A 22486-nucleotide genomic window follows, 5' to 3' on the forward strand; every position below is an offset into this window, starting at 1 on the left:
ACCAATCTTGACACTTTGATCACTGATGGACAGCAGCCTCCTTAAGAACAAAAATTAAGAGTGTAGATTTGTTGCTGAATATAAGTCAAAATCGATGATGTAATTTTTAATATAATAAAGACGAGATTGGTTAGGGGCAGCTTAGTGCACAAGCTAGCCCTTAGTCCCACGGAGCTGTTACTCGAAAAGCACTGGAGGGGCAGTGAGAAGTCTCGCTGTTCCTATGTTTTCTGGGGTGGCACTGAGCTGCCCTGTGGATTCCTGCAAAACAACTATATGGCGTCCTCGCCGCTGGTTAATGACGTTGGTGGCGGGAGGTTTCGCGTTATTGCGTATCTGAGGGAGCATTGGCTCGCGATAGTAGTTATCCTTCGTAAAGGAGGAGTACATAGGAGCGTAGTCTTCAGGCGTCTCCGTAATCTTAACAGACTCTAAAAAGCTCTTCTGGCTAAGCTCCTGTGCCCGCATTTTAGAGAAAACACTGTGTATTGGTCGGTACACCTCTGGGCGTCTACTCTCTGGAAAGGGCTCGCGTACAATAGATGGAAGCAGCTTGCTGTCACTCTTGGCACGCCGTTCCTTCCGTGCGAGAGACTCTATGCTACCAGGAGGCTGGTCTGCAAGCTGGAAAGGCACCGGAATCAAAACGTCACCCTCGCTAGAAGCTTGGCACAAAGGTGCGCGAGCCAGGGCCTCCCTGTAGTTCTCATAGAGTAGTCGCGTTTTGGAATTCTTAAGCACCTCTTCATACAGTCTGCCACGATCATGGTAAGGCTTCCAGGTTGTGTCTTGTGGATTGATGAAGGGGACCTCGGAGGCATTATCAAGCTCCCATGGTGGTCTGTCCAGATCCTTCTGCACAGTAAATTTGTGATCGCATGCTTGCTTTGTCTCCTCTATAAGCTCGCGACGACGAGCAAGCATCAATGCCCGTTGAGTCATAGGCTCTCGGCCCTCAGAGCTACTGAGATTGGCTTGTGCGATAATCCTATCCTGATATTGAGTGTATTTCTGATGGCGCTGCTTGAAGTACTTTGAGGTCTCCGCGATGGTCTTGTCGGCTTCAACTTGATAGCGTTTGGCGCGCTGCTCCTTTAATTCAGTGAGTGTCTTAACAGGCGGTTGATCAGTAGAATCTGGCAAAAGGAAATCGTGGCTCTTAACTGTGGTGTCCACCTGTATCTTAGAATCATCAAGTGCAGGGTCCCGAACAATCACCCCGGCCCTCGGAACCTTGTGGGCCTGCTCAATCAGCTTCTCCTCTTTATAAGAAGGATAAATACCGTAGTACTCTGGCGCTGGCCGGCGAGAAAAGGCTCCTAATGCCTTCCGCTCTTCTTGCGCATAAGTCACACCTTGCTCTATTTCACCTTTTGTCAGCACTATCCGATCAGATAGGTCGTTGCAGGGGGCCTCTAGCTCAGCATTGTAATCGGATCTGGTCAAGTAAGCGGACTGATGCATTTATATGAAGGTAATTTTTGTCCTAAAATCTTCATGGGGAATTCGGCGTCCATCGCTGGAACGCCGTAGTTCTGCAGAGAGTTCTAGATGTTAGCCAAAAGATGGGGATCTATAATATCTACAAGTAAAATTTACGCACTACCGTGAATTTGCAGACCAAAATAATCTCACCCTCGTGCAAGCACCAGAACTAGATACGGTATGAGCACGCACAGAAGCACCAATTGTCAGCCCAGCAATTTGCAAGGTTCTGAATATCCAGAGGGAAGAAGGAAAGGAGACAATGTCACCCGTGGTCTTTTTGTCGTCATAGAAGGTCTTGATAGAGCTGGAAAGGACACAATGATTGGGCAAGTAGTAGCTCTACTAAGGCAGGCCGGGGAGTCTGTCGTGGTACAAGCGTTCCCAGACCGCACAACCAAATCCGGTGCCGTCTTGGACCGCTTTTTGCAACGAGAGCTCGATCTCAGTGACTGGGACTGTCACAGGCTATACGCTGAAAACAGAAAAGAACTCGAAGAAGTGCTATGCAATACATTGCTGGCTGGAACAACGGTAATCTGCAGTCGTTATGCCTATAGCGGTGTAGCATACACGGCTGCTAAGGGGCATGATATGCGTAGATGTATGGAGGCAGACAAAGGCCTTCTACGACCAGATTTAGTAATCTTTCTTGACGTCGATGCAAGTGCCGTTGCAGTGCGAACTGGCTTTGGAAAGGAACGTTACGAAACACAGGACTTCCAAGTAAAGGTCTATACTGCTTTCCAAACACTTTGGGAGCTTCTTCGCAATTCTCAAAATGGGTCCCAGGATGAGGAAGATCGTACTACTTTGCTCACCATCCGTCCCGAAGACATCTCCGAGGCTCCCAAGCAGATCCTACAGGCCATTCTTGAGCGTAAGAAGAGGGTCCGGCACACCCTATGCAGAGACTTATTTCATTTAGAATTGAATTTGTGTTAGAATAAAATACTCCCTACGACATATGCCCCACTTTACGACGGAGCAGATCCGCGAATGCATGGATCACCAGGACCGCATCCGCAACATGTCGGTCATTGCTCATGTCGATCACGGAAAGTCGACACTGACAGACTCTCTCATCGCACACGCCGGAATCATCTCCATGGGCTCAGCAGGGAACACGCGTTTCACAGATACACGCCAGGATGAGAAGGACCGCTGCATCACAATCAAGTCTACAGGCGTCTCCCTCTACTATGAGTGGACGGATGAGAACAAGGTTGTGATGGAGGAAGCCGCGAAGAAGGCCGCAGAGAAGGTGGCCAAGGCGGGAGAGAATGTCGAGGATGTCAAGGCAGACAAGAAGGATAAGAAGAAGGATGAGGAAGACGCGATTGCCACCGCAGAATCCGGCGGTTATCTGATCAACCTCATCGACTCTCCGGGGCATGTAGACTTCTCGTCTGAGGTCACGGCCGCCCTCCGTGTCACGGACGGCGCGCTGGTCGTTGTAGACTGTGCCGAGGGTGTTTGCGTCCAGACGGAAACTGTTCTGAGACAGGCCTTGTCCGAGCGTGTCATCCCGTGCCTCATGCTCAACAAAGTCGACCGTGTCATCATGGAGCTCAAGCTTTCCGGCGAGGATGCCTTCCTCATGTTCGAGAAGACCATCGGCGAGGTCAATCAGCTCATAGCTACATATCAGGACAAGACCCTCTTCAATGAGAAGAAGTACAAGAAGATCTTCGGCAACCGTACAGATCTGTGTGTTGATCCGTCGCGCGGAAACGTCGCCTTCGGGTCCGGGCTTCACGGTTGGGGCTTCACAGTCACACACTTTGCGCGAATCTACACGAAGAAGTTCGGTGGCGAGCTCTCGACATGGATGAAGAATCTCTGGGGAAATCGCTTCCTCAACGAGAAGACGGGCAAGTGGACCGGCAAGAGCCAGGGCGACAATGGTGAGAAGAACCAGCGAGGCTTCGCCATTTATGTCATGGACCCAATCCTCCAGCTATTCGATGCCGTCATGACTGAGCAGAAGAAGAAGTATACTAAGATGCTCAAGCAGCTCAACGTCACGCTCACACCCGATGAGGAGGACATGACTGGCAAGCGCCTCCTCAAGGCCGTCATGCAGAAGTTCCTCCCTGCTGCGGACGCGCTCCTTGAGATGATCATCGTTCACCTTCCATCTCCGAAGAAGGCTCAGCAGTACCGTGTTGACACGCTCTACACCGGCCCTCTGGACGACCCTGCTGCTGAAGCCATCAGGAACTGTGATCCTAACGGCCCGCTCATGCTTTACGTATCGAAGATGGTTCCAACCGTGGACAAGTCCCGTTTCTTCGCTTTCGGTCGTGTCTTCTCGGGTGTGGTCCAGACAGGCCAGAAGGTCCACATCATGGGGCCAGAGTACCACCCTGGTACGAGTAAGAAGGATGAGCTTTTCATCAAGAACATCCAGAGGACCATCCTTATGATGGGCTCCAGGATTGAGCAGATTGACGACGTTCCTTGCGGCAACACGGTTGGGCTGGTCGGCATAGATCAGTATCTCGTCAAGTCCGGAACCATCTCCACCTATGAGCAAGCCCACTCGATCAAGCCGATGAAGTTCTCTGTTTCCCCCGTCGTCCGCGTGGCTGTTGAACCCGCAAACCCGAAGGATCTCCCTAAGCTTCTCGAAGGCATGAAGCGTCTCGACAAGTCCGACCCGTGCGTCATGTGCATCTGTGACAAGGATGAGAACCAGAACATCATCGCGGGTGCAGGTGAGCTGCATCTTGAGATCTGCCTCAAGGACCTCAGGGAGGACTTCTGCGGCGGGATGGACATCCGCGTCTCGGATCCAGTTGTCTCGTATCGCGAGACTGTCACGGAGAAGTCGACGAAAGTCGTCATGGCAAAGAGTGCGAACAAGCACAACAGGCTCTACTTTGAGGCCGAGCCCATCTCCGAAGAGGTCATTGAGGCCATCAAGGACGGCGAGATTACGAGCGAGCAGGATTCGAAGGTGCGTGCGCGTATTCTGACGGACAAGTACGGCTGGGATTCCGACGAGGCGAAGCAGATCTGGTCCTTTGGCCCCGTGGGCGCCAGCTCCGGCCACATGACCAACCTCATCCTCGAAGCCACAAAGGGTGTCCAGTACGTCAAGGAGTCCAAGGAGCACATCGTCTCTGGGTTCCAGATCGTCTGCAGGAACGGCGTTCTCGCCGGCGAGGAGCTTGTCGGAACCTGCTTCAAGCTCCGTGACGCCACGTTCCACGCGGACGCCATCCATCGTGGCGCGGGCCAGCTCACACCAGCGACGCGCAGAGGTCTCTATGCTGCCTGCCTCTACGCCAGCCCGATGCTCATGGAGCCGTTCTACCTTGTTGACATCCTCGCTCCTGAGGGCTGCATGGGCGGCATCTACTCCACGATGAGCAAGCGCCGTGGGGTGGTCATCTCTGAAGAGCCTCGTGAGGGCCAGCCGCTTACAGAGGTCAAGGCGCACCTACCTGTCGCAGAGTCCTTTGGCTTCGACGCAGACCTTCGTGCTGCGACGTCCGGCCAGGCGTTCCCTCAGTGTGTCTTCTCGCACTACGCCCTCATCCCGTCGTCTCCCCTGCAGACGGGCAGCCAGGCGCAAGGCATCATGCTCTCCATCCGTAAGCGCAAGGGCATGAAGGAGGTTGTTCCAGACGTTTCCGAGTATGAGGACAAGCTTTGAGTAAATATAAATGGACGAAAAGGTCCGGGTAAGCTATGAGGCCCAGCTGGTGGAGGCGCGTGCGACCGTCCGGGAGGTTAGTCGCCGGGAAGACGAGGTGGCGGCTGCTGTTAAGATCATTTCTGACCTAAACGCTACTCTGAGCGCCATCGCTGCTCGTCAGGATGAGATACTTAAAGAGATGAGTGCGGTATACGCCGGGACATCAGCTCTTCTAAATAAGAGAGACGGGTGACTCGTAGGTAGGCTGCGGTAAATGAAAATGTCGGTATTGTTTGTTGGTGGGACTGCAGAGCAATGCATAGCAGCGGCGATTCTTCAGCAGCGAGGGATCAAGTGCAGCGTTGTTGGGGCATGCCACGAATTGGGCGCCCCTTGGATAGGAGTTCCTATCAGTGTTCTTTGTGGCTGCAGCGGTACAGAGACCAGTGCTTCCGATGCTCTCCCCGCTGGCCTCTCTGTTGTCTTCGCTGAGCTTTCGTGGACCGAAGCCGAACAGAATATGCTGGCGCCACTGAGCTATGAATGCATGACAGAAGTACTGCCCTTGAACTCTTCTTTGATCCTGATGTCAAGTGTAGCTAACATGAGCGAGTACTACCGCTTTATCTTTCTGGAAGAGCCTCTCTCATTGTGCAATGGTCAGGTTTTGCACGCTGCCAATTCAATAGCCTCCTTGATGAGGTCCGAGACATACACAATCACTCAACGGCGAAATATTATTCGCTTTCTGAAGGCGATGGAACAGTATATTAAGGCTTTTCACTTATCGTATATTGAATTCACAGATCGAGAGGACGCAGATGTTAACTATTTGGCGATGCCTAATGAAGTAACTATTCTCAAGCAATTTGAAGAAGATAACGTGCAAATTTTGGCTGTAGGTGAGTATTTTAAGGTTCCCCAGATCTTCTTTTCACAGCTTCTCTGTGTTGCCATGGAGTCGCTGGCCAATCTGACATTTACCGACCTACTGAAAGGAGTAGTATGCTTGTATCAATCACTCAGTGGCCATCGCTCTCGATGTGTATTAGAATATGGATTCTCAGATATACCCCAATCATTTGTTAGAGTTCTCTTCTGTCACGGAGGATTGGGAATTTCCAGATGCTCAGCTAAGGTGTATCCCAATGGGATCCAGATTACACCAATAACGGGGGATGCTATTGAGGTATCCCCAACTGTGATATATATCGCTGACACCTCTCTCACCATGCCTGTGATTCAAGTAGTCTTCATTTTGCGAGACATTGATGGCACATTCGCTTCCTATTTTTGTACTCACATTGCTCCAACGGGATCAGAGAACTCTGCTGCAAGCAACGGTCACATGCCCGTTAACTTCAGTTGCCTTCTTTCTAGTCATATTGCAGTTGTTCGTGTCGGGGAAGGGTGCCATTTAAGACGTGGATTTCTCTCCATTACCGTCTGCTGTCCATGTAAAGTGGAAAGCGATGAGTCAATAGCAGTCATTGTTCGCAACATACAAAAGTCAGTTCGCACAGAGATGCCCCAATTCATGGGCATCGAAATCCAACAGTTCCAGGCTGCCGAGTGCGCAGTGTTTGCAACCTACTACAACCAGGATAAGTACATTCTCCAGTCGAGTCTGTTTACAGATGGCCAAATCCAGGATCTAAAAGAGCGGTACACAGTTAAGTGTCACTCAGAGCTATTCACAAACGGACCATCCGCGTGCTCCGTGTCGACAACCTTAACAGGGGCGACTATTCTAATTAAGGACGTGCTAGGTGACGCTGTTGGAGAGGTCCTGAACTGGGTCACAGACTTGAGAAGGACTGCTAGGGTAGATGCATGCAAGAGACTATTCAATAGGTCGAAGAACGATGGGGGTAAAATACACCCTGATGATGCTGGGCAAGATTCTAACGAATTTATGAACGACAGCTAGGGATAACAATTAGTTGTGCAGATCCTTCCGTTAAGCCTGAGGCGCAGTTTGAGTTGCTTTGGGTGTTGTTATCCCTATGCACGCTAGAATAAAGGTTAGAAGTATGAGGAACCCCATCACAGAAAGTGTTATTAGGAGCCATAGTTCTATTCGCAGGCCTGCTATCTCCACTATCCGATTTCTGGCTGCTGAAATGTTCGTTGTATACTGAAGCGATCGATGTGCTGTGCTGCTGTTTACCTTTCTTTCTAACTCATCTATTCGCAGTAAGACCGTCTCGAACGTTGAGTTTAGCTTCTGCTGAGAAAAGTCATAGACGTTCATGGTGGGCAAAAGAGTATTTGTTTGCATAGTACGACTGGGAAGCAATTGCGAAGAGTACTCATCCTTCGGCTGAGAGTCAAAATAGCTTTTCGTGCTCTTTGTTAGTTGAAAGGCACTTGTAGAAGATTGCATCGCCGATTGGGGACGAACTGGTTCGGATATTGTTTCGTTGTAGATTAATCCAATTGTGCCTGCAGATGGAAGTGCGCTTGCTTCTATTGTGTCGTACTTGCACCTTTGGTGTGATCCAAGAGAGGATGTGGCACTGAGATACTTGGCTCTTTCGGGAATGGGAACACTGTTCATGCTAAGATAGATAATAAATGTTAGGATTCCATGTTGTGACGACGTGGGCTCTCCAGCGCTCATAAGAGCAGATTGGACAACTTTGTGCGGGACGGCCTTCACGCCGCTGCTAATTCGCCCAAACTGGTACACGAGTGAATTGGCACTGTTACTATTCCTATCTAGAACCCACTGCTGCAAGATGTGTTTTGGCTTCTTCCCGTGTGTACGTGAGTGGACTACTGATAGAAGCTCATAGTCCACTCCAAGATCCAAATAGCTAACAGGGACATCACGCAGCTTCTCTCGCGCAGCGTTGTAGAAGATCATGAGGATAGGAGACTCTTTGATACTAAAAGAGGCCTGGTGACATTGCTTGCATGCGAGGCACTTAGCTGCATCAGCAAAAGAGACGTCTAGGGCGTCTCCAGGAAGAGACAAGAAGAAGCTTAGATGCTCGTATCCACACGCTGTACATGAAAGAGTGCACTTGAAAAATCTGTCTACTAAAAGTTTCGGCATTGACAGAAGAATCAGCTCCAAATACTGATTGAAATTGGTCGTAACTCCAATATCTGGAAGCCCCGCAGACTTTAGTAGTTTAACTATGAGCCCAAGATCCACCTCACCCGTGGGCGCCTCTGACAGAGCATGAACCCAGGCTCTCTGTGCAGGCGTACTTGTTGCTTCGAGCAAAGGCCAGGACTGCAGGTCATCATCTATAATCTCACTGGCACAAAGAATAGCGCGCACAAACGGAGTAACTAGGCATTCTGGGTCGTTTGAAAAGAGAACCTGCATGGATTTACTTCTTACTTTTTTCTACTTGTACCTCGACAAAAACTCGTACATCTCTGGGTTCTTCTCCTTCTTGACCATGTAGAAGGCAGTTGAACCGTTCTTTAAGCGGAAGTTGTGCTCCCTCCCGGCGAGTCTTTTGACCGCATCAAGGTGATTGTGCACCACAGCCTTATGAAGCGCCGTTGTTCCATCGACGGTCTGCATCCCAATCTCATCTGTTAATAGGTCAATGATATCGCAGTGGTTATTGGTTGCAGCACTCATGGTTGCAGTCCATCCGTCGCGCCTCGTCTTTCCGATCTCCTTAGGAGCCAGGAGCTTACAGATCTCGTAGTGTCCATTGTGTGCAGCTTTCATTAGTGCAGTCGTCCCCGAATTAGCCTGAAGTCCGGCTTCCTTTTCCAAGAGAAGCTGAACGAAGTCAAGGTAGCCCTTAGAGGCGGCGATCATGAGTGCGGTGGTCCCGTATATGTTCTTGAGCCCACCCTGTTCATCCAGAAGCTCCTTTGCTCGGTCGAATTGTTTCTCCTCCACAGCAAGCATAAGCGGAGTATTGCCCTCACAATCCCTGTCGAAAGGTTCGTTCTGCTTAATGTTGGCGAGGGCAGCACGACCGCCATCTTCGCGGTTTGATGCACCGTAATCTCCGCCCATAATCTTGCGAACTGGACGAACAACGGATTGATCCTTGTTTTGCTCCTTTGCCTTGCTGAGCTGGTTGGAGAGAATGCTCTGCTCTCTGGCCATCTCCTCTAGGGCCTTTTCCTTATCTGCCAGCATCTTGTTCTTTTCATTGATCTCGTTGCGCAGAATTCTCAGCTCGTCCTCATATTTGTTGCTATCGATATCGGCAGTCGAGCTCGTTATGACGTGAAGCTTCTCTTCAGTAGGCTTGGTGGAAGAGCAGCCAGCGCTGAGTTTCGTTATATGGATATGAGGAGCCTCGTACGACGAGATGCTTCCCGGGCTCACCTTCTTGGCCGCTATGGCATGCAGATAGCTGGCAATCTTTGCATGCGAGTGTTCACGGGCCTTATGCTCTGCCTGCTCCAGCAACTTCTTATTATATTTCTTTGTCGAGGTTAAGATGCAGTCGACTAGCTCTTCGTCACCTGCAATCGCAGCACAATCAAGCGCATTATTATGATCGCCGTTCTTCTCGGTCGTAAGAAACTCGAGCAGAATCCCGATACTCTTCATAGAGCGATGTTTGACGGCGACGTGGAGAGCCGTGTCTCCATTGGGTAATTTGATATTGGACTCTGCAGCAGCCAAACACTCTACGACTTCGTCGTGATCAAGTTTGGCGCCAATCATGAGTGCAGTCTCTCCATCGTGATTTTGGCGGGAGGTTTCGTAGGCCTGAAGAAGTTTGACGAGTTCAAGGTTGTTCCCCCGTGCTGCAATCATAAGGGCTGTTTCACCCTGAGGATCACACGATGTAGCGTACTCATTTACCATGCGCTCGACCTCCCCGAGGGACCCGGCGGCAACTGCATTGAACCACTCCACAGTGTTTGGCTTCGAGTCAGTCATTATTTTTGAAGAGGTTGTAATTTTGATAAATATGTAGTGTGGCTTCCATCTCTGCTTCCTATAATTTACACACTGAGAATCTTTCGCGCATGATGGACATACTCCCATTTCCTGTCGTGCTGAGCTGTGCGGTTTAATGTGACGAGAAGTTCTGGGGTCATATGAAGACCATCGGTTTTAGATTTGAGTGTAACGGACACGCTAATCTTAGCGTTGGGGCTTAAAGTGTATGCGCGGCAGAGCTGTGTCTTGTCTGATACTATTTCCAACGGGGGCACATTTGCTAAGCTACGATCCGGCGGTGGTTCGGCAAAGCGGATTGTCATTGTATAGCTATCAGAGTCGCGCACGGAAATCTCGCACATATATTCAAATGCAGTGCCTACATGACACTTCGCCTCCGTTTTGTCTATGATCACGAGAAAAGGGCAGTTGATAGTCGGATGCATATCCACCACCGGTATTTCGTGACAAACAACGCCCGTGCAAAGCAAGGGCCCCGTTGTCTCAGTGCTTGTCACGTATGCTTCAAATGGAGTTCCTTGGAGCTTGCGGGGAATGTATGGAGCAGCCGACCGGTATTTAATGCAACATAACGGTAGGTCCTCCAGCTTGGATGAGCCGTGTTCCCGTACAATGAAACGGGTCTTGAGGTTGAATAGGCCCGTTATAGATGAGCCAGGGTTATAGCAATTAACATTGCTTTTCACCACCAGACTCAGCTTGCCGCCTGAAGCTATTTTGACCTGCTGTAGTGCCGATGGGCTCAGGATTTCACCTGTGGGCATGTTGGTCAATGACACCCCCTCAGTGACGATGTCATTGTGAGTTCTGTTAGTTAGTTCAACTTTTGTCCACTGGGATAGAACTAGCGGGCGTAGCATGCTTCCATTGCTAAAGACAGATAATGTCTGTAAAGGATCTGTTTTAACGACAAACTCTACCGGCCGATGTAGAACTATAGTGCAAATATTGTTTGATTCTTGGGGCGCTGTCTCAAAGACTTGATCCTTAGTCGACCCCCGATGTGGAGAAAGAGACACCTTCTTTGATCCTAATTGCAAGGTGAATTTGAATGTCAAGTGACAGAGGTCACTAGCACAAACAATAAAGGGAATGAATGTTATATCTGAGTTGTTAGAATAAGAGGTTAGGCCACCAATGCTAATAGTGTTGGAAGACCCCAGAGTAAGAGGAGACGGACGCCCATCAAAGTACGTATAGACGCTAGAGGTGATGGGTGCATTCCTTGTGTAATGAGGGTTAACATCAGGCTCTGGTAGTGTGTCATTTGAGCATGTGTAAGTAGCAATAAGGGAAACGGGAGGGACAGACACCGCCGCCTTTAGATATAGATACAAAATAAATGGCTTTCCGGCATACACGTCAGGGGAGCTAAGACAATATCCGCTCTCTACCATTTGGAGCGGGTCCCGGATATGAGCACACAGGTTTTCAGAGCACTTTAAAAGACAGTAGGTGTTCTTATGAATAGCTTCTGCCGTGTTTTCCTTGTATCTCCTCAAGTAGAATTTCACTGATGAGAATCGTGACTCGCGCGCTTGCAGAGTAATCAGATCGCTATAATCGATTATCTGGCTGCTGGTGTTTTTAAAGTCGACAGCCTCTGTGCTTGCCTTTTGCCATATATAGCTCATTTTAAGTGTGCGTATAGCGAGCGTTTCATCGGTATATTGCTGAGTGATCACATGTTTATGAAGGACAATCCTGGATACCCGTTGTTGCGCCAAAAGCAGGATCTTTGGTTTGAGAATTGTCTGCACGACAAATGTCTGCCCCAGCTTATCAGAGAGAGATCCATTAATTAGTACATGAAGCTGTATGTCCAGTTGAGCCGAGATTTCAAGTATGGGACCTGGGAGTGTCAGTTCTGCAGCAAGAGTGGCAGACTCTCCTATAGAAAAAGAGGGCTGGTTCCATGCCAGCTGAGATATTACTATGGGGTATGCAAACGAGTTAGATGCGATTGGCGTGGAGAGTGCTGCAGCTTGCGTGATAATACCATTAAGTAGTTTTTTCAGTATCTCCCTGTCGGTGCTATCAAGCTGTACACCCGCCTCCTGCATCTCCTCATGTTTCAATAATTTCATGATGAAAAAGTTCGGAGAATAAGACGCCTTCATGGCTCGTCCTTCAAGGCATGCTAACGCCATTGAGTAAGAATCAAACGACTCCAACAGAAGGCTAAGGAACTCACTGCCAGATAGCTTCAGCTCGGAGGGTATGGTATCATTCAAACCGAACAGAAAGCCGAGTCTGCGCGTCAGCTGCCGCCGCAAGAGGTCCATGTCGCAAGAGTTGAGCGTCTTATAAACGGTAGCAGGATTTATCAGCTCTTTTCGTGTGTCTGCTAAAAGGACAGAAACGTCCTTCTTCAATAGAGAAGAGGAGGAAACACTCAAAAAGCGAGGAACATTCGTGGTGAGCTGCGCATAGATTAAGTAGGATAGCAGCTTTATGGATGCCACCGAAGATTTTGTGCTAGTGGACATAGAAGCGTAATAAGAAATAAGCCTTTCTGAGGCATCGAGCTTGCCTTGCTTTGAAGACGCGTGATCAAAGACAGCGCGAATGATCCGCTCAATAAGCACCGTGAAGAAGCCGTATAGTGTATCAGTGACTATACCGTCTGTTGTTTTCGAGGCGAAAAATCCCTGGAGGGCACTGTATATCTTAGTGGGTTCGCGAACAAGCTGATCCTCAAAGGAGTATGCTACGGCGGGGAACCCAATAAATGCTGAGACGGGTTGCTGTCCATGAGGTAGTGTTCGCAACCTCTTACCTAAGATGTCCAGAGAACGCAGAAGGTCAGAGTATATCGGGAAAAAGCATGCTGTATATGCGACAGGTGTCACATAGGAAAAGTACGTCCCAAGACAGCGGAATGCCTCTGGAGATCGACGGTGCCAGTAGAAAGTTGTCAGAAGTCTTTGGGACACTATAGACTGGGAGCTTCCGCTTTGAGGAAAGATGTAACCAAGCTTGCTTGCCTCCGAGACGGTAGCCTTTAACGCATGTCCCAACAAAGCTGTATCATCTTCAGAAAGGTCTGCGGGGAAAATGTTTCCCAAGACGGAAAGCAAAGATGTAGCTTTGAAAAGCTCTCTATGCAGCGAGGAGTTCTGCTCTGTAGTCTGGACGGAGTTACACGGTAAGGTGATAGAATCAACGTCAGAGAGGGCCAGGCTGACTAGACGGATTGCTTCACAAACTAGGCCAATCTGACTCACATTAACAAGTATTTGGTGCATGATTGATCCTAGGCCTAACTGAGAGCCAAAAGTAAACGGCTGATGTTCAGAATATTTCATGGCAAGTAACTCTAGAAGCGCGTGGATTGTAGCCAACAAAATTAGAGCGGTAGGGACATTAGAATCGAATGCTAAGCGATACATGTTAAATAGAAGAGGAGTGGTTGTCAGAGGAGCTGCTACATCCTCTACTGCATCAACCAAGATCGGTGTGTGAGGAATGCTTTGCCTATTGTAGCTGTATAATTCAACGTTGGGGTACAGGAAGTCTTGGGAAATGCTAGGCTGATCGGCCTCTGCAAACAAAGGTGCGTCCTTGCCCTGCTTAGCGGCAGTCACTATTTTACTTAGAGTCTGGCTAAGTGGCAGTACTTTCGTCTCTCCATACAGTCGAAGGTACGCAGTAAGAAGCATTATCACCTCAACAGTTGGGCCTATAAGTTCGTAATGGTGGCATAAGCGAATTATAGCTGCCTCATAGCAACAGACAATCGTCGATGCCAGCCCTGCAGGAGTATGAAGAGTGGCTTCTGCAGCTGCTGCACTATCAGTGTTGAGGATTGCAGCGAGATAGGCTGTGTGCGTAGCCATCAGCTTGTAACGGGTACAGATGTCGGAGGCTGCTTGGATTGTAGGGGCATCCTGATCGCAGAAGGAGGCTATGCTCAAAAGAAATGCTCTGCGTACAATAGCCATGAGACATACTCGACTTCTGTGCTTTAACGATGCACTAGCATGAACCTGCACAAAGCGATCTGGCAATGTATGGACCTGATTGGCTAAATCAATGAAGAAGGCACGACCCATGGACAAGATGCTCAATAGAAGCTTCTGGCCATCGACCTGTGCTGTCGCCAGATTAGTAAAGGAGCTAGTTGGAAGACGCGTTGCAGACACAAGATTGGCTAAGAAGTCTTTTACAACAATGGCAGGTTGTGTTTGTGTCGCAGACCCCACGGGTGGCCGAGATCCTACAACAGGTGCTAAAACAATATGCAAAGGAACGGCCCCAAGGGGTGCCATTGTGTTCATCAGGGCTTGAATTCCCACCACAATAGAAGAGTAGTATGCATGCAAAACGGCAGCTGGATCATCGGCTGGATACTCAATAAGATAAATAGCTCCAACAGGGATGCTCTTCATTGCTGTAATGGCGCTGGGGGTAATGATGCCAAAAGCGGAGCTGCCCTTCGACTCCGAGGCAGAAGACAATAGGACTTGAAGATCGTGTCCGGAGCCACTATATGTAGGGAGCTGATCAACAGACTTATAAGATATTACCTGAAATGGTCCGACCTGAGGAGTAGAACTGGACTCTGCTTGTGGTTGAGGATGACCCTTAGCCCAGATCTGATTAAGTAGTTCCGCAAGGCTCTTGTGCGACTCTAGATGGTTTATCATTACAAGCACTGGAGCTACCGGACTCAGGTCTGGAAAGCGCACAAGGGTCATTTGATATTTTTACTTCGTTTTAATTGGTGTACAGACTCTGGAAAGTGAAGTCCACCAACTCAAGGAGCTCATAGTCCTCCTTGCCTGGCACTAAACCACACTGTGGCCAGATTTCATTCGCCAATTTACGAAGTACGGCGTGACCTAGGCGTGTCCTATTCTTCGTGTATACATCGATCCCATCTACTCCGGACGACCATGCAGCCCAGAACAGACATGCAAGTGGGACAAAGAAGAGGCAAAGCGAGTCTATGAGCAAATTTGAGTTTCCAAAGTAGTGTCTATAGAAATCTTGTCGCTTTGACGCACAAGGAAACGCAGAGATTTCACAATCAATCCCTGTAAACTCCAGGAAGAAACAGGCGATATCGAACGCATTTATGCTGTATGTCGAATACTCCCAATCGATAAATCTAACCTCTTGTGTCGACGGACAATAGATTATATTTCCAGAGTGCAAGTCGTTGTGTGAAATGCATGTCCAGAGTAGGGAAGGGTGGTTGTTGACCAATTGGCCCAATACCCCATCTTCCGAGTAAAGCTTGTAGAGGACCTCTGCTTCTCTTCCCTTTCCCATGTAGTCTACCGAGATATCAAGCAAGGATTTTAGCCCGTAGTGACTCTCAAGGTGCATGGCACTAGCACCATCGTCCTGCACTGATATCTCATGGAGACGCCTCATCTGTCTTGCAATAAGCTCATAGTAAGGGCTGTCTCCGAGCATCTTGTCCGACTCTATGCAGTGGCCTTCTATGCATGCCGTCACTATTCCATCTGCGAAAAGGTAAGCCTGTGACGTGGCTACGCTCCTTCCCACAACATGCGATAAGATCTTCCTTTCAACGCTATAATTCTGGAAGCGAGACTGTCGCGTAAACCGCACTATGTACGCTGACCCTGAGTGTACGTCTTCGATGATATGAACCTCATTAGAACAGCCCTCAAGAGTCCTACAATAGCAGTATTGCGAGCCAAGCTCCCTCTCTAATATTCCTAGGGCCTCAGTAACATTCCTCCCAAGAGCAATATCATCCTTGAACACTGCCATTTTTCTTCGAGTAGTGTCGATTTACTGAGTGTCCAAAGTGTCTTTTGACTTCTCTATCTCTTCAGCTAAGTGCTCTTCTACCAGAAGCTCCTCTGCTTGTTCATGGGGCAGCCCATGTTCGGGGTCTGCAGGGCAGCAGCTTGTCTGTGCGTTGACTGCGATAGAGTGTGCTTCGGGTACATCAGCTTTCACGCCACTAGTGTCCTCATTAGATAGCTGTGCCTTTGATTGAATCTCCATATTTCTGGCCTCCATGTCAATCTTTTCCCAGAGCTCTCCTTCTCCTATGACCACTCGGGGAAGCGGGTCATACACTGTTAAAGGAGACTTGGATGCGGCCAGATATCTTCTACGAACAGATAAAAACTCGGCCCGTGCAGCCATGAATGGAGGTGTGTAAGTCTTGAAGTCCTCGAGAAGACGTTTGACTTGCTCAGCCATGATGGCAACAGAGTTCTCCTTAAGGTGCTTCTGCACGCTCTCCATGTAGGTGTTACGGCGCTCCAGTACGCGCGTGATTTTCTCGGACTCCCGCTTCTGTGTGTGCAATTTGGACTCGACAGATGAACGCTCAGCTTCCAACTTCTGCTTAAGCTCAGCAAGAACATGTTTGGAGGCCGATATCTTAGTGAGCTTTTCGCTGTGACTGGCTTTGGCTGCTTCGATATCAGATGCCCTGCTGTCTAGAAGCAGCTTCTTTTCATCAATCTCCTTTTGATGGGCCTCTAGCGTTGTCTTAAACTCTCTGGCCTTTGCAATTCTCTCGTCCAGAGTTGCAATGCGTTGAGTGTATGTCTCTTGGACAGCTGCTGTACGGTCCTCAATGGGTACATCCTTGAGCTTCTTAAGCTCTTCGTCCAGACGCTTATTGATGTCGTCCAGATCTGCGTGGTGCTTGTTCAGCTTCATCTGCTTCTCCACAAACGTGATGGCGAAGTCTGGAATGGCAGCAAGCTGCTGCTCTTGTGCTGCAATAGCCTTCCGCATCTTCTCGACTTCCTTCTCTTTCATGACCACGTTTCGCTCCAGTTCGTTGATGTAACGCGCGTGCTCCTTGCGCGCTATGTGCTGAGGCTTCTTTACCTTCTGCATTGTAGCTGCGACAAGGAAGAAGAGTTCCTTTTTTGAGCGAGAATTTACTTGCGCAGGCCTCATTTCTTGGCAGCCACTTGCTTGTTATACCATTCCACAATCCATTGTTCTTCTGTTTGAACAAACTCGTTTATATCGAGCACATGCTGTCTGTTTCTTGCGGCCTCTCCTGCATGTAGGATCCGCGTTGTGTTACTGAGGAATTCCTTTTGGGAGGCAATGAGACTATCTTCACGCTGATCCACTGCTGACATGCGAGACTCATGGGCAGCGACAGCGGCACCTATAACAGAGCCCTTGTCTTTTAGCAACGCATGGACCTCGGGGGTGATGTCCGTCGGAAGTAAATTTTGTACATCTGCAAGGCTGGTTGGAGCGAAGAACATCCCTCCTATTCCAGTGCCGCCGCCCTGGGCTGTGTCTCCTCCATCCGCAATATTTCCAGATCCTAGGTCCACTTGGCGGCTTATGTCGCCCCCTGCTAGCCCTGCTTCTCGAGCAAGCTTCAGTTCCATCGCCTTGTTGAGCAAGCTAAGACAGCTTTCGTGAAGTTGGAGGACATTTTCGCGAACCTTAGTAAACGCGGACTGGGCCTGCTCAGATGTTTTGTTAACTAGCGAAGTAAGGTTGGCTATTACCTGGTCAACTATTTCTGTTATGTCCGCTGTAGTGCTTGATTCTATTTTCAGAAGCTTCACGCGCAGGGGAGGAAGCAAAGCCTGTACCCCATTTCGGGCCTCCGTTGCATAGTGAACACTGTTCTTTGGATTCTTGGCTATTTGTTCCTCACACAGGTCCAAGTAATCGTCCCGCTGGTATATGTATGCTTGAATGGCCTGCTGCAGATTTGAGCGCCCCTGCTCAGAAAGCACTCCATACGCCTCCTCAAACTCAGCCAGCTCCCCCAACTTGAGGATGCGACGGCGGCGCATAAGGCGAGCCAGATCTTTGAGAATCGCAGACGTCACAAGCCTGAATTTTCCATGGCATTCTAGCTTTACAGCAGGTATCACGCATATGCGTTCAGTAACAGGTGTCTCTAAGAACTCTCTGTCGACAAGAGTTGCCAGGCCTAGGGCGTCGGCAGCACAGTCGATACGGATCTGACGAGCCTTTTGTAGTGCCTTTGTCCGAGCCTGCGTTTCAACGGTGTCTTTCTCTTCTAAGCTGATGAGGTCCATCTTGAAGACCTCATGCGCTGACGCCTTATCACTCTCTCGGATAACTTTGTGATCAAAATATCTCAAACTCTTTAAATAGGCGATGACATGAAGCCGATAGTTAGTCTGTTTGACAAGAGGGTTGTTTTCTAGAGACAAAACCTTGAGGTCCTTGAATTCTCTAAGCAGCAGGATCGTTGCGTGTAGATTGCTGATGTTGTTTGAGCTCAGATTAATCAGCTGAATCTTGTGGTAGTTCTCTGGTATCCCTGTCAAACCTCTGATCGTTGCATTGAGCTCTGTCAGACCATCTATGTTACCAATCTTGTTGTTGTTCAGCGCCAAATCAGTGAGCCTGTGGAGGTGGCCAATGCCTTCGATGCTGGTTAGCTTGTTAAAAGATAGGTCCAGAGACTCCAGATTGATTAGATTATCGAGGCCGGAGATCTTCTCGATCGCATTGTTTGAGAGATTAAGGCGCGTCAACGAACGGAAGTCGCTCAGGTTAGAGATAAGACAGATCATGCGGTACGAAAGCGTGAGGGTACGTATGCTGGAAAAGTCTTCAAGAGACCACTCCCTCTTGTCTTCCTCTGTTCGCAGGGAATCAAGTATAACATCGTTGGTTATGATGTTATAGTCCTTGGCAGCTCCGGGGAGACGCGAGACGTCGCTTGCCATAACAAGGCCCTGAAAATCGGAAAGGAATTTTTGGTGTGGTATCTCCTCCAATTTACAGAAAGATATGGCAGAGTACTAAGAGCGCCACTAACAAGGAGAACGATCAAGGATCTGATGACTATCCCTTGAGCTTGAGGCCTTTGAAAACTATCTGGCCAATCTCCTTATAGATTGCACCGTCACCGCTTATCCTACGCATCAGGATTCCAAGTTGAGGCGAAATTGCACTGCCAATCCTGTAAATATCAATACTAAACTGAACGTTCATGCGTTCGCACTTGAATGACCCTTCACGTTCTGAGTCTGCTTTAATTCTAAGCTCCTTAAAGACCTGTTTGAGCCTGACAACGAGATCTTCATACTGGACAGTAGTAACTACACCGTTCTCCTTTGTAATGTCGTCTTTGCATATGCGTAGCCCACCGTCGTCGTACTCCACCGTCATCTCTGGGGCCTCGCTGGAGGTTTTGACTGTCGGGGTATCCACAAGCTTTTCTGTCTTATGGTTACGGGTCGTGACAGCACCACCACCTGCAACAGGGCCTGCAGGGAGGTTGAGACCGAGACCTAGTCCGGGTATCTTGGCTTGGCCGACAGGTATGACTGGGACGGTCGCAGCCAGCTCTGCGGTTTCGCGCTTGAGCTCCACATCCTTCTCATTGATCTTCATCGTGACTTTCTCTTGACTACCCCTATCCGAGGCGGGGTCCTGTGCAACAGCGTCCTTTGTGCTGGCATCGGAAGTATTAGAGTGCAAGTGCTTCCCTACCTTGTCGCCAGAAACCTCGAGCTTGAGCTTTCCAATGGTAACCATGGTATTGTTCTCGGCATGCAAGATGTTGTTCTCAGAATCTATCTCTATTCCTATCTCCTCACAGATCTTCTTCTTCACTTCCAAGTTATCAAAGTCTGCCTTTTCGTAGCCATTTATTCCTATGATGGCAGCCATAGACATCTTCGGGTTGCTTTTCTTGGTAGCCTCTGCCTTCTCAGCCAAGAGTGTGTAGGTGGCGGTCGATGCGTTGTGCTTTCCAAGGAATAGCCCACGGATGCACTCCACGGCATCCAGATTCATCCTGTGCATCTGCAGCAGGATCCCAAAATTCAAGTCGGAGGATATCTCTGGCAGCTCGGTCAGAATGGGCTCACTTCGACCGTCATGATTGAGAGCCCAGTTCTTCTGAATCCATGGATAAGTAATTAACTCTTCAATGGTTACGCGATCGTCCGGGTTGACAGTGAGAAGAGCCTTCAGCACGTCCTTGGCTCCCTGGCTAAGATAACTTGGCGTGGAAAACTCTCCTGACAAGATCTTGATATACAAGCTCTGGGTTGTGCTGCCCTCAAACGGCAGGCAGCCACAGAGCATCGCATAGAGAATTATACCAGTGCTCCAGAGATCTGCGGAGGGGCCACTATACAGCTTGCCCTGAATCATCTCAGGGGGAGCGTAAGCAGGAGAGCCGCAGCAAGTCTTCATAAAGGTGTCATGAAATATGTTCGACAGGCCGAAATCGATAATCTTAATGTCGTTATTCGCAGTAAGAAGTAGGTTTTCGGGCTTAAGATCGCGGTGAACAATGCGCCTGGAGTGGAGAAAATGTAGTCCGTTCAGAAGCTGGCAAAGGAAACGGCAGGCCTCCTTCTCGGACAGGCGGCCCTTTGCTACGATATAATCGAAAAGCTCTCCGTTGTTCATGTATTCCTGGACGATATACACATGCCTGGGGGTGTCGACGATCTCATAAAGCTTGATTACGTTGGGGTGGTTAAGAAGTTTCAGAATTTGGATTTCACGCGTGATGCGCTCTATGTCGGCGGCCTCTGTTATCTTCGACTTTTCGATTATCTTGAGAGCAATACGCTCGTTAGTCAGTACGTGAGTCCCTAGACGCACCTTTGAGAATGACCCTTCGCCTATCGTCTTGCCAATTATATAGTTCCCCACCCGCTTGACACGGATCTTCTTTGTGTCCTGATCTTCCCTGGAGGCATCTGGAGGGCAGGCATCGTCGACGGCCCTATCGGCGACCTTGTCGGTCTTCGGCATTTTAAAATTATTTTTGCAGCCGGATTCCGGGGTCGGCACAGACCCTACCCCTCCCCTGCTACATGCGTCTCCTGCGCAGGGGGACCCAAGGAAGAAGTGAGCCCACACCGGGACTCGAACCCAGATCACTAGCTCCGGAGGCTAGCATGCTTTCCATTGCACTATGCGAGCGTGCGCGCGCGAAGGACGCTGCGAAGGGCATGGGCTCTGTGTGTCTTGTCCGTTTACTCACGCCTCGTCCTCCCCGAGGGCGATCGCGGCCTTCCGGGCGGGCCGGGATGCAGGCGGCACAGCGGGTGCCGCAGGGCCTGGCGCGCCCCCGCCGACAACAACGCCCGTCGTAACCTCGTTGAAAGAGAACATCGCCCCGTAGCTCGTGAGGAACTCGCAGGAGCGGTCGAGGTCCATGAAGAGCCCATATGCATGCTGGCAATCCTCCAGAGCAACCTGGTGCGACTGGCGGCGCTGCGCGATAATGTGCGACGTCGTGATGAGCTGGATGGCGTAGCGGAGAGACGTGCTAAAGCCGACCTTGGAGAGGAAGTCGATGGCCTGGTCCTCGAACTCGACGCCCTCTTGCTCTCCTCGCACCACTAGAATCTCGCGAATCTGGTCCTCTGTGAATGCATCGGTGTGGATAATCAAAAGGCGGTCGAGCAGATCTGTTGGCATAGCAAAGGGCGACTGGTATTCCGTGCCTCTTATCTGCGCAATTCCACGGTTTGTAGCGAAGATTATGATGGGAGAAAGCTCCGACTCGAGGGCGCGATTGAGGAAAGAGTGGCATTCGATATTAAGCATGTGGCATTCGTCTATGAAAAGAACACCAGGAATGACCGTGGCCTTTCCTTCCTCCTTCCACGCGGCTATCTTCTGGTCGACTTGTTCGCGAACCTCAATTGATATCTCGCCCGTATCTCCATTGAACAGAGCAAGGAAGCCCTGGCTTCTGGAGTTAATGACGTCCATGTCGTGGAGCGTAACATCGTGCTCCACTTCACGCCGGGTAATGAGCTCGCCAGTGGGAGGCTGCAATAGCTTCGTCTGGGCACCCATTGCATCGAACTTTTCAGCACAGCTGAACGAGCGACCCACCTTTGTAAGCCTCCCTGTGATCTTGTCTATGCTGATGATGTCACCCACTGTCACCGCCTCCTTGGTCAATTGTTCGATCATCTTCGCCCCTATGTCAAATGAACTTTCCATGTCTAACGTCTTGAGGATGATTTCACCCATCTTCTCACCAGTTGTCGTGTCGTCCTTGATGTTGATCTGGCCAACCTCGCCCTCGATGAGTTCCGTCTCCTCACGAATGCGCACGGAGATCGAACGACGCAAGGCTTGAGTCAGAGCCTCCGTTTGGTTGATGTCAAGGGAGAAAAACTCACTCGATGATGTTGATGTAAAGGGGATGTCCTTACCTAGAGATTGAGAGATGGCCGTGGCCAGCGCCGTCTTCCCGGTGGCAGGCTTCCCAGCGATCAGAATAGCGCGTCCAGCGAGCTTTCCGTCGCAGATCAACTGGTAGATGATCCCAGCTGCACGTCTTGCACGCTCCTGACCAACCATCCCTTCACGAGATTCCGGCTGGAGTTCGTCAGTGAGCCCGAGCCCACGAATATGGGAGTGTGCCCCAATGCGCTCTGTGAGGCTGTTTCCAACGGTGGCAGTGCTAGACATTTTTTTAACAAATCAATTTATCTTAAGTGATGAGCAAAGGCAAA

General features: G+C 49.7%; 13 protein-coding genes and 1 non-coding gene across 14 annotated transcripts; 4 read left to right on the top strand and 10 right to left on the bottom strand.

Moving 5' to 3' along the window:
• Positions 1–177: 177 nt before the first annotated feature.
• GL50803_0011237 (uncharacterized protein) lies at positions 178–1464 on the bottom strand (the record flags this gene model as incomplete). The annotated part of the gene is made up of 1 exon (XM_001704771.1): positions 178–1464. The coding sequence occupies one exon, from the start codon at positions 1462–1464 to the stop codon at positions 178–180; it is 1287 nt and encodes a 428-aa protein (XP_001704823.1).
• Positions 1465–1665: 201 nt separating this feature from the next.
• Positions 1666–2430, top strand: GL50803_0015380 (Thymidylate kinase; the record flags this gene model as incomplete). The annotated part of the gene is made up of 1 exon (XM_001704770.1): positions 1666–2430. One exon carries the CDS (start codon positions 1666–1668, stop codon positions 2428–2430), a length of 765 nt encoding a protein of 254 aa, XP_001704822.1.
• Positions 2431–2452: 22 nt separating this feature from the next.
• GL50803_0017570 (Elongation factor 2) lies at positions 2453–5149 on the top strand (the record flags this gene model as incomplete). The annotated part of the gene is made up of 1 exon (XM_001704768.1): positions 2453–5149. One exon carries the CDS (start codon positions 2453–2455, stop codon positions 5147–5149), a length of 2697 nt encoding a protein of 898 aa, XP_001704820.1.
• A 10-nt stretch (positions 5150–5159) lies between these two features.
• On the top strand, positions 5160–5384 carry GL50803_0011231 (uncharacterized protein; the record flags this gene model as incomplete). The annotated part of the gene is made up of 1 exon (XM_001704767.1): positions 5160–5384. One exon carries the CDS (start codon positions 5160–5162, stop codon positions 5382–5384), a length of 225 nt encoding a protein of 74 aa, XP_001704819.1.
• Positions 5385–5411: 27 nt separating this feature from the next.
• Positions 5412–7061, top strand: GL50803_0011230 (uncharacterized protein; the record flags this gene model as incomplete). The annotated part of the gene is made up of 1 exon (XM_001704766.2): positions 5412–7061. The coding sequence occupies one exon, from the start codon at positions 5412–5414 to the stop codon at positions 7059–7061; it is 1650 nt and encodes a 549-aa protein (XP_001704818.2).
• A 30-nt stretch (positions 7062–7091) lies between these two features.
• Positions 7092–8471, bottom strand: GL50803_0017569 (uncharacterized protein; the record flags this gene model as incomplete). The annotated part of the gene is made up of 1 exon (XM_038045937.1): positions 7092–8471. The coding sequence occupies one exon, from the start codon at positions 8469–8471 to the stop codon at positions 7092–7094; it is 1380 nt and encodes a 459-aa protein (XP_037902117.1).
• A 21-nt stretch (positions 8472–8492) lies between these two features.
• On the bottom strand, positions 8493–10007 carry GL50803_0017568 (Ankyrin repeat protein 1; the record flags this gene model as incomplete). Its single annotated transcript, XM_001704765.2, has 1 exon — positions 8493–10007. The coding sequence occupies one exon, from the start codon at positions 10005–10007 to the stop codon at positions 8493–8495; it is 1515 nt and encodes a 504-aa protein (XP_001704817.2).
• Positions 10008–10072: 65 nt separating this feature from the next.
• GL50803_004595 (uncharacterized protein) lies at positions 10073–14731 on the bottom strand (the record flags this gene model as incomplete). The annotated part of the gene is made up of 1 exon (XM_001704763.1): positions 10073–14731. The coding sequence occupies one exon, from the start codon at positions 14729–14731 to the stop codon at positions 10073–10075; it is 4659 nt and encodes a 1552-aa protein (XP_001704815.1).
• Positions 14732–14750: 19 nt separating this feature from the next.
• Positions 14751–15779, bottom strand: GL50803_004596 (putative Ethanolamine kinase; the record flags this gene model as incomplete). Its single annotated transcript, XM_001704762.1, has 1 exon — positions 14751–15779. The coding sequence occupies one exon, from the start codon at positions 15777–15779 to the stop codon at positions 14751–14753; it is 1029 nt and encodes a 342-aa protein (XP_001704814.1).
• Positions 15780–15800: 21 nt separating this feature from the next.
• Positions 15801–16871, bottom strand: GL50803_004597 (uncharacterized protein; the record flags this gene model as incomplete). Its single annotated transcript, XM_001704760.2, has 1 exon — positions 15801–16871. The coding sequence occupies one exon, from the start codon at positions 16869–16871 to the stop codon at positions 15801–15803; it is 1071 nt and encodes a 356-aa protein (XP_001704812.2).
• A 59-nt stretch (positions 16872–16930) lies between these two features.
• Positions 16931–18712, bottom strand: GL50803_0017567 (Protein phosphatases PP1 regulatory subunit SDS22; the record flags this gene model as incomplete). The annotated part of the gene is made up of 1 exon (XM_001704759.1): positions 16931–18712. The coding sequence occupies one exon, from the start codon at positions 18710–18712 to the stop codon at positions 16931–16933; it is 1782 nt and encodes a 593-aa protein (XP_001704811.1).
• Positions 18713–18830: 118 nt separating this feature from the next.
• On the bottom strand, positions 18831–20762 carry GL50803_0017566 (Kinase, CAMK CAMKL; the record flags this gene model as incomplete). The annotated part of the gene is made up of 1 exon (XM_001704758.1): positions 18831–20762. The coding sequence occupies one exon, from the start codon at positions 20760–20762 to the stop codon at positions 18831–18833; it is 1932 nt and encodes a 643-aa protein (XP_001704810.1).
• Positions 20763–20861: 99 nt separating this feature from the next.
• On the bottom strand, positions 20862–20933 carry GL50803_00t0054. The gene has a single exon. It is a non-coding gene; the product is annotated as a tRNA-Arg (tRNA).
• Positions 20934–20990: 57 nt separating this feature from the next.
• On the bottom strand, positions 20991–22442 carry GL50803_0017565 (TBP-interacting protein TIP49; the record flags this gene model as incomplete). The annotated part of the gene is made up of 1 exon (XM_001704756.1): positions 20991–22442. One exon carries the CDS (start codon positions 22440–22442, stop codon positions 20991–20993), a length of 1452 nt encoding a protein of 483 aa, XP_001704808.1.
• Positions 22443–22486: the final 44 nt, after the last annotated feature.

Source organism: Giardia intestinalis, chromosome 4, assembly GCF_000002435.2.
Source record: "Giardia intestinalis strain WB C6 chromosome 4, whole genome shotgun sequence".
In the NCBI taxonomy this organism is placed as follows: domain Eukaryota; phylum Fornicata; order Diplomonadida; family Hexamitidae; genus Giardia; species Giardia duodenalis.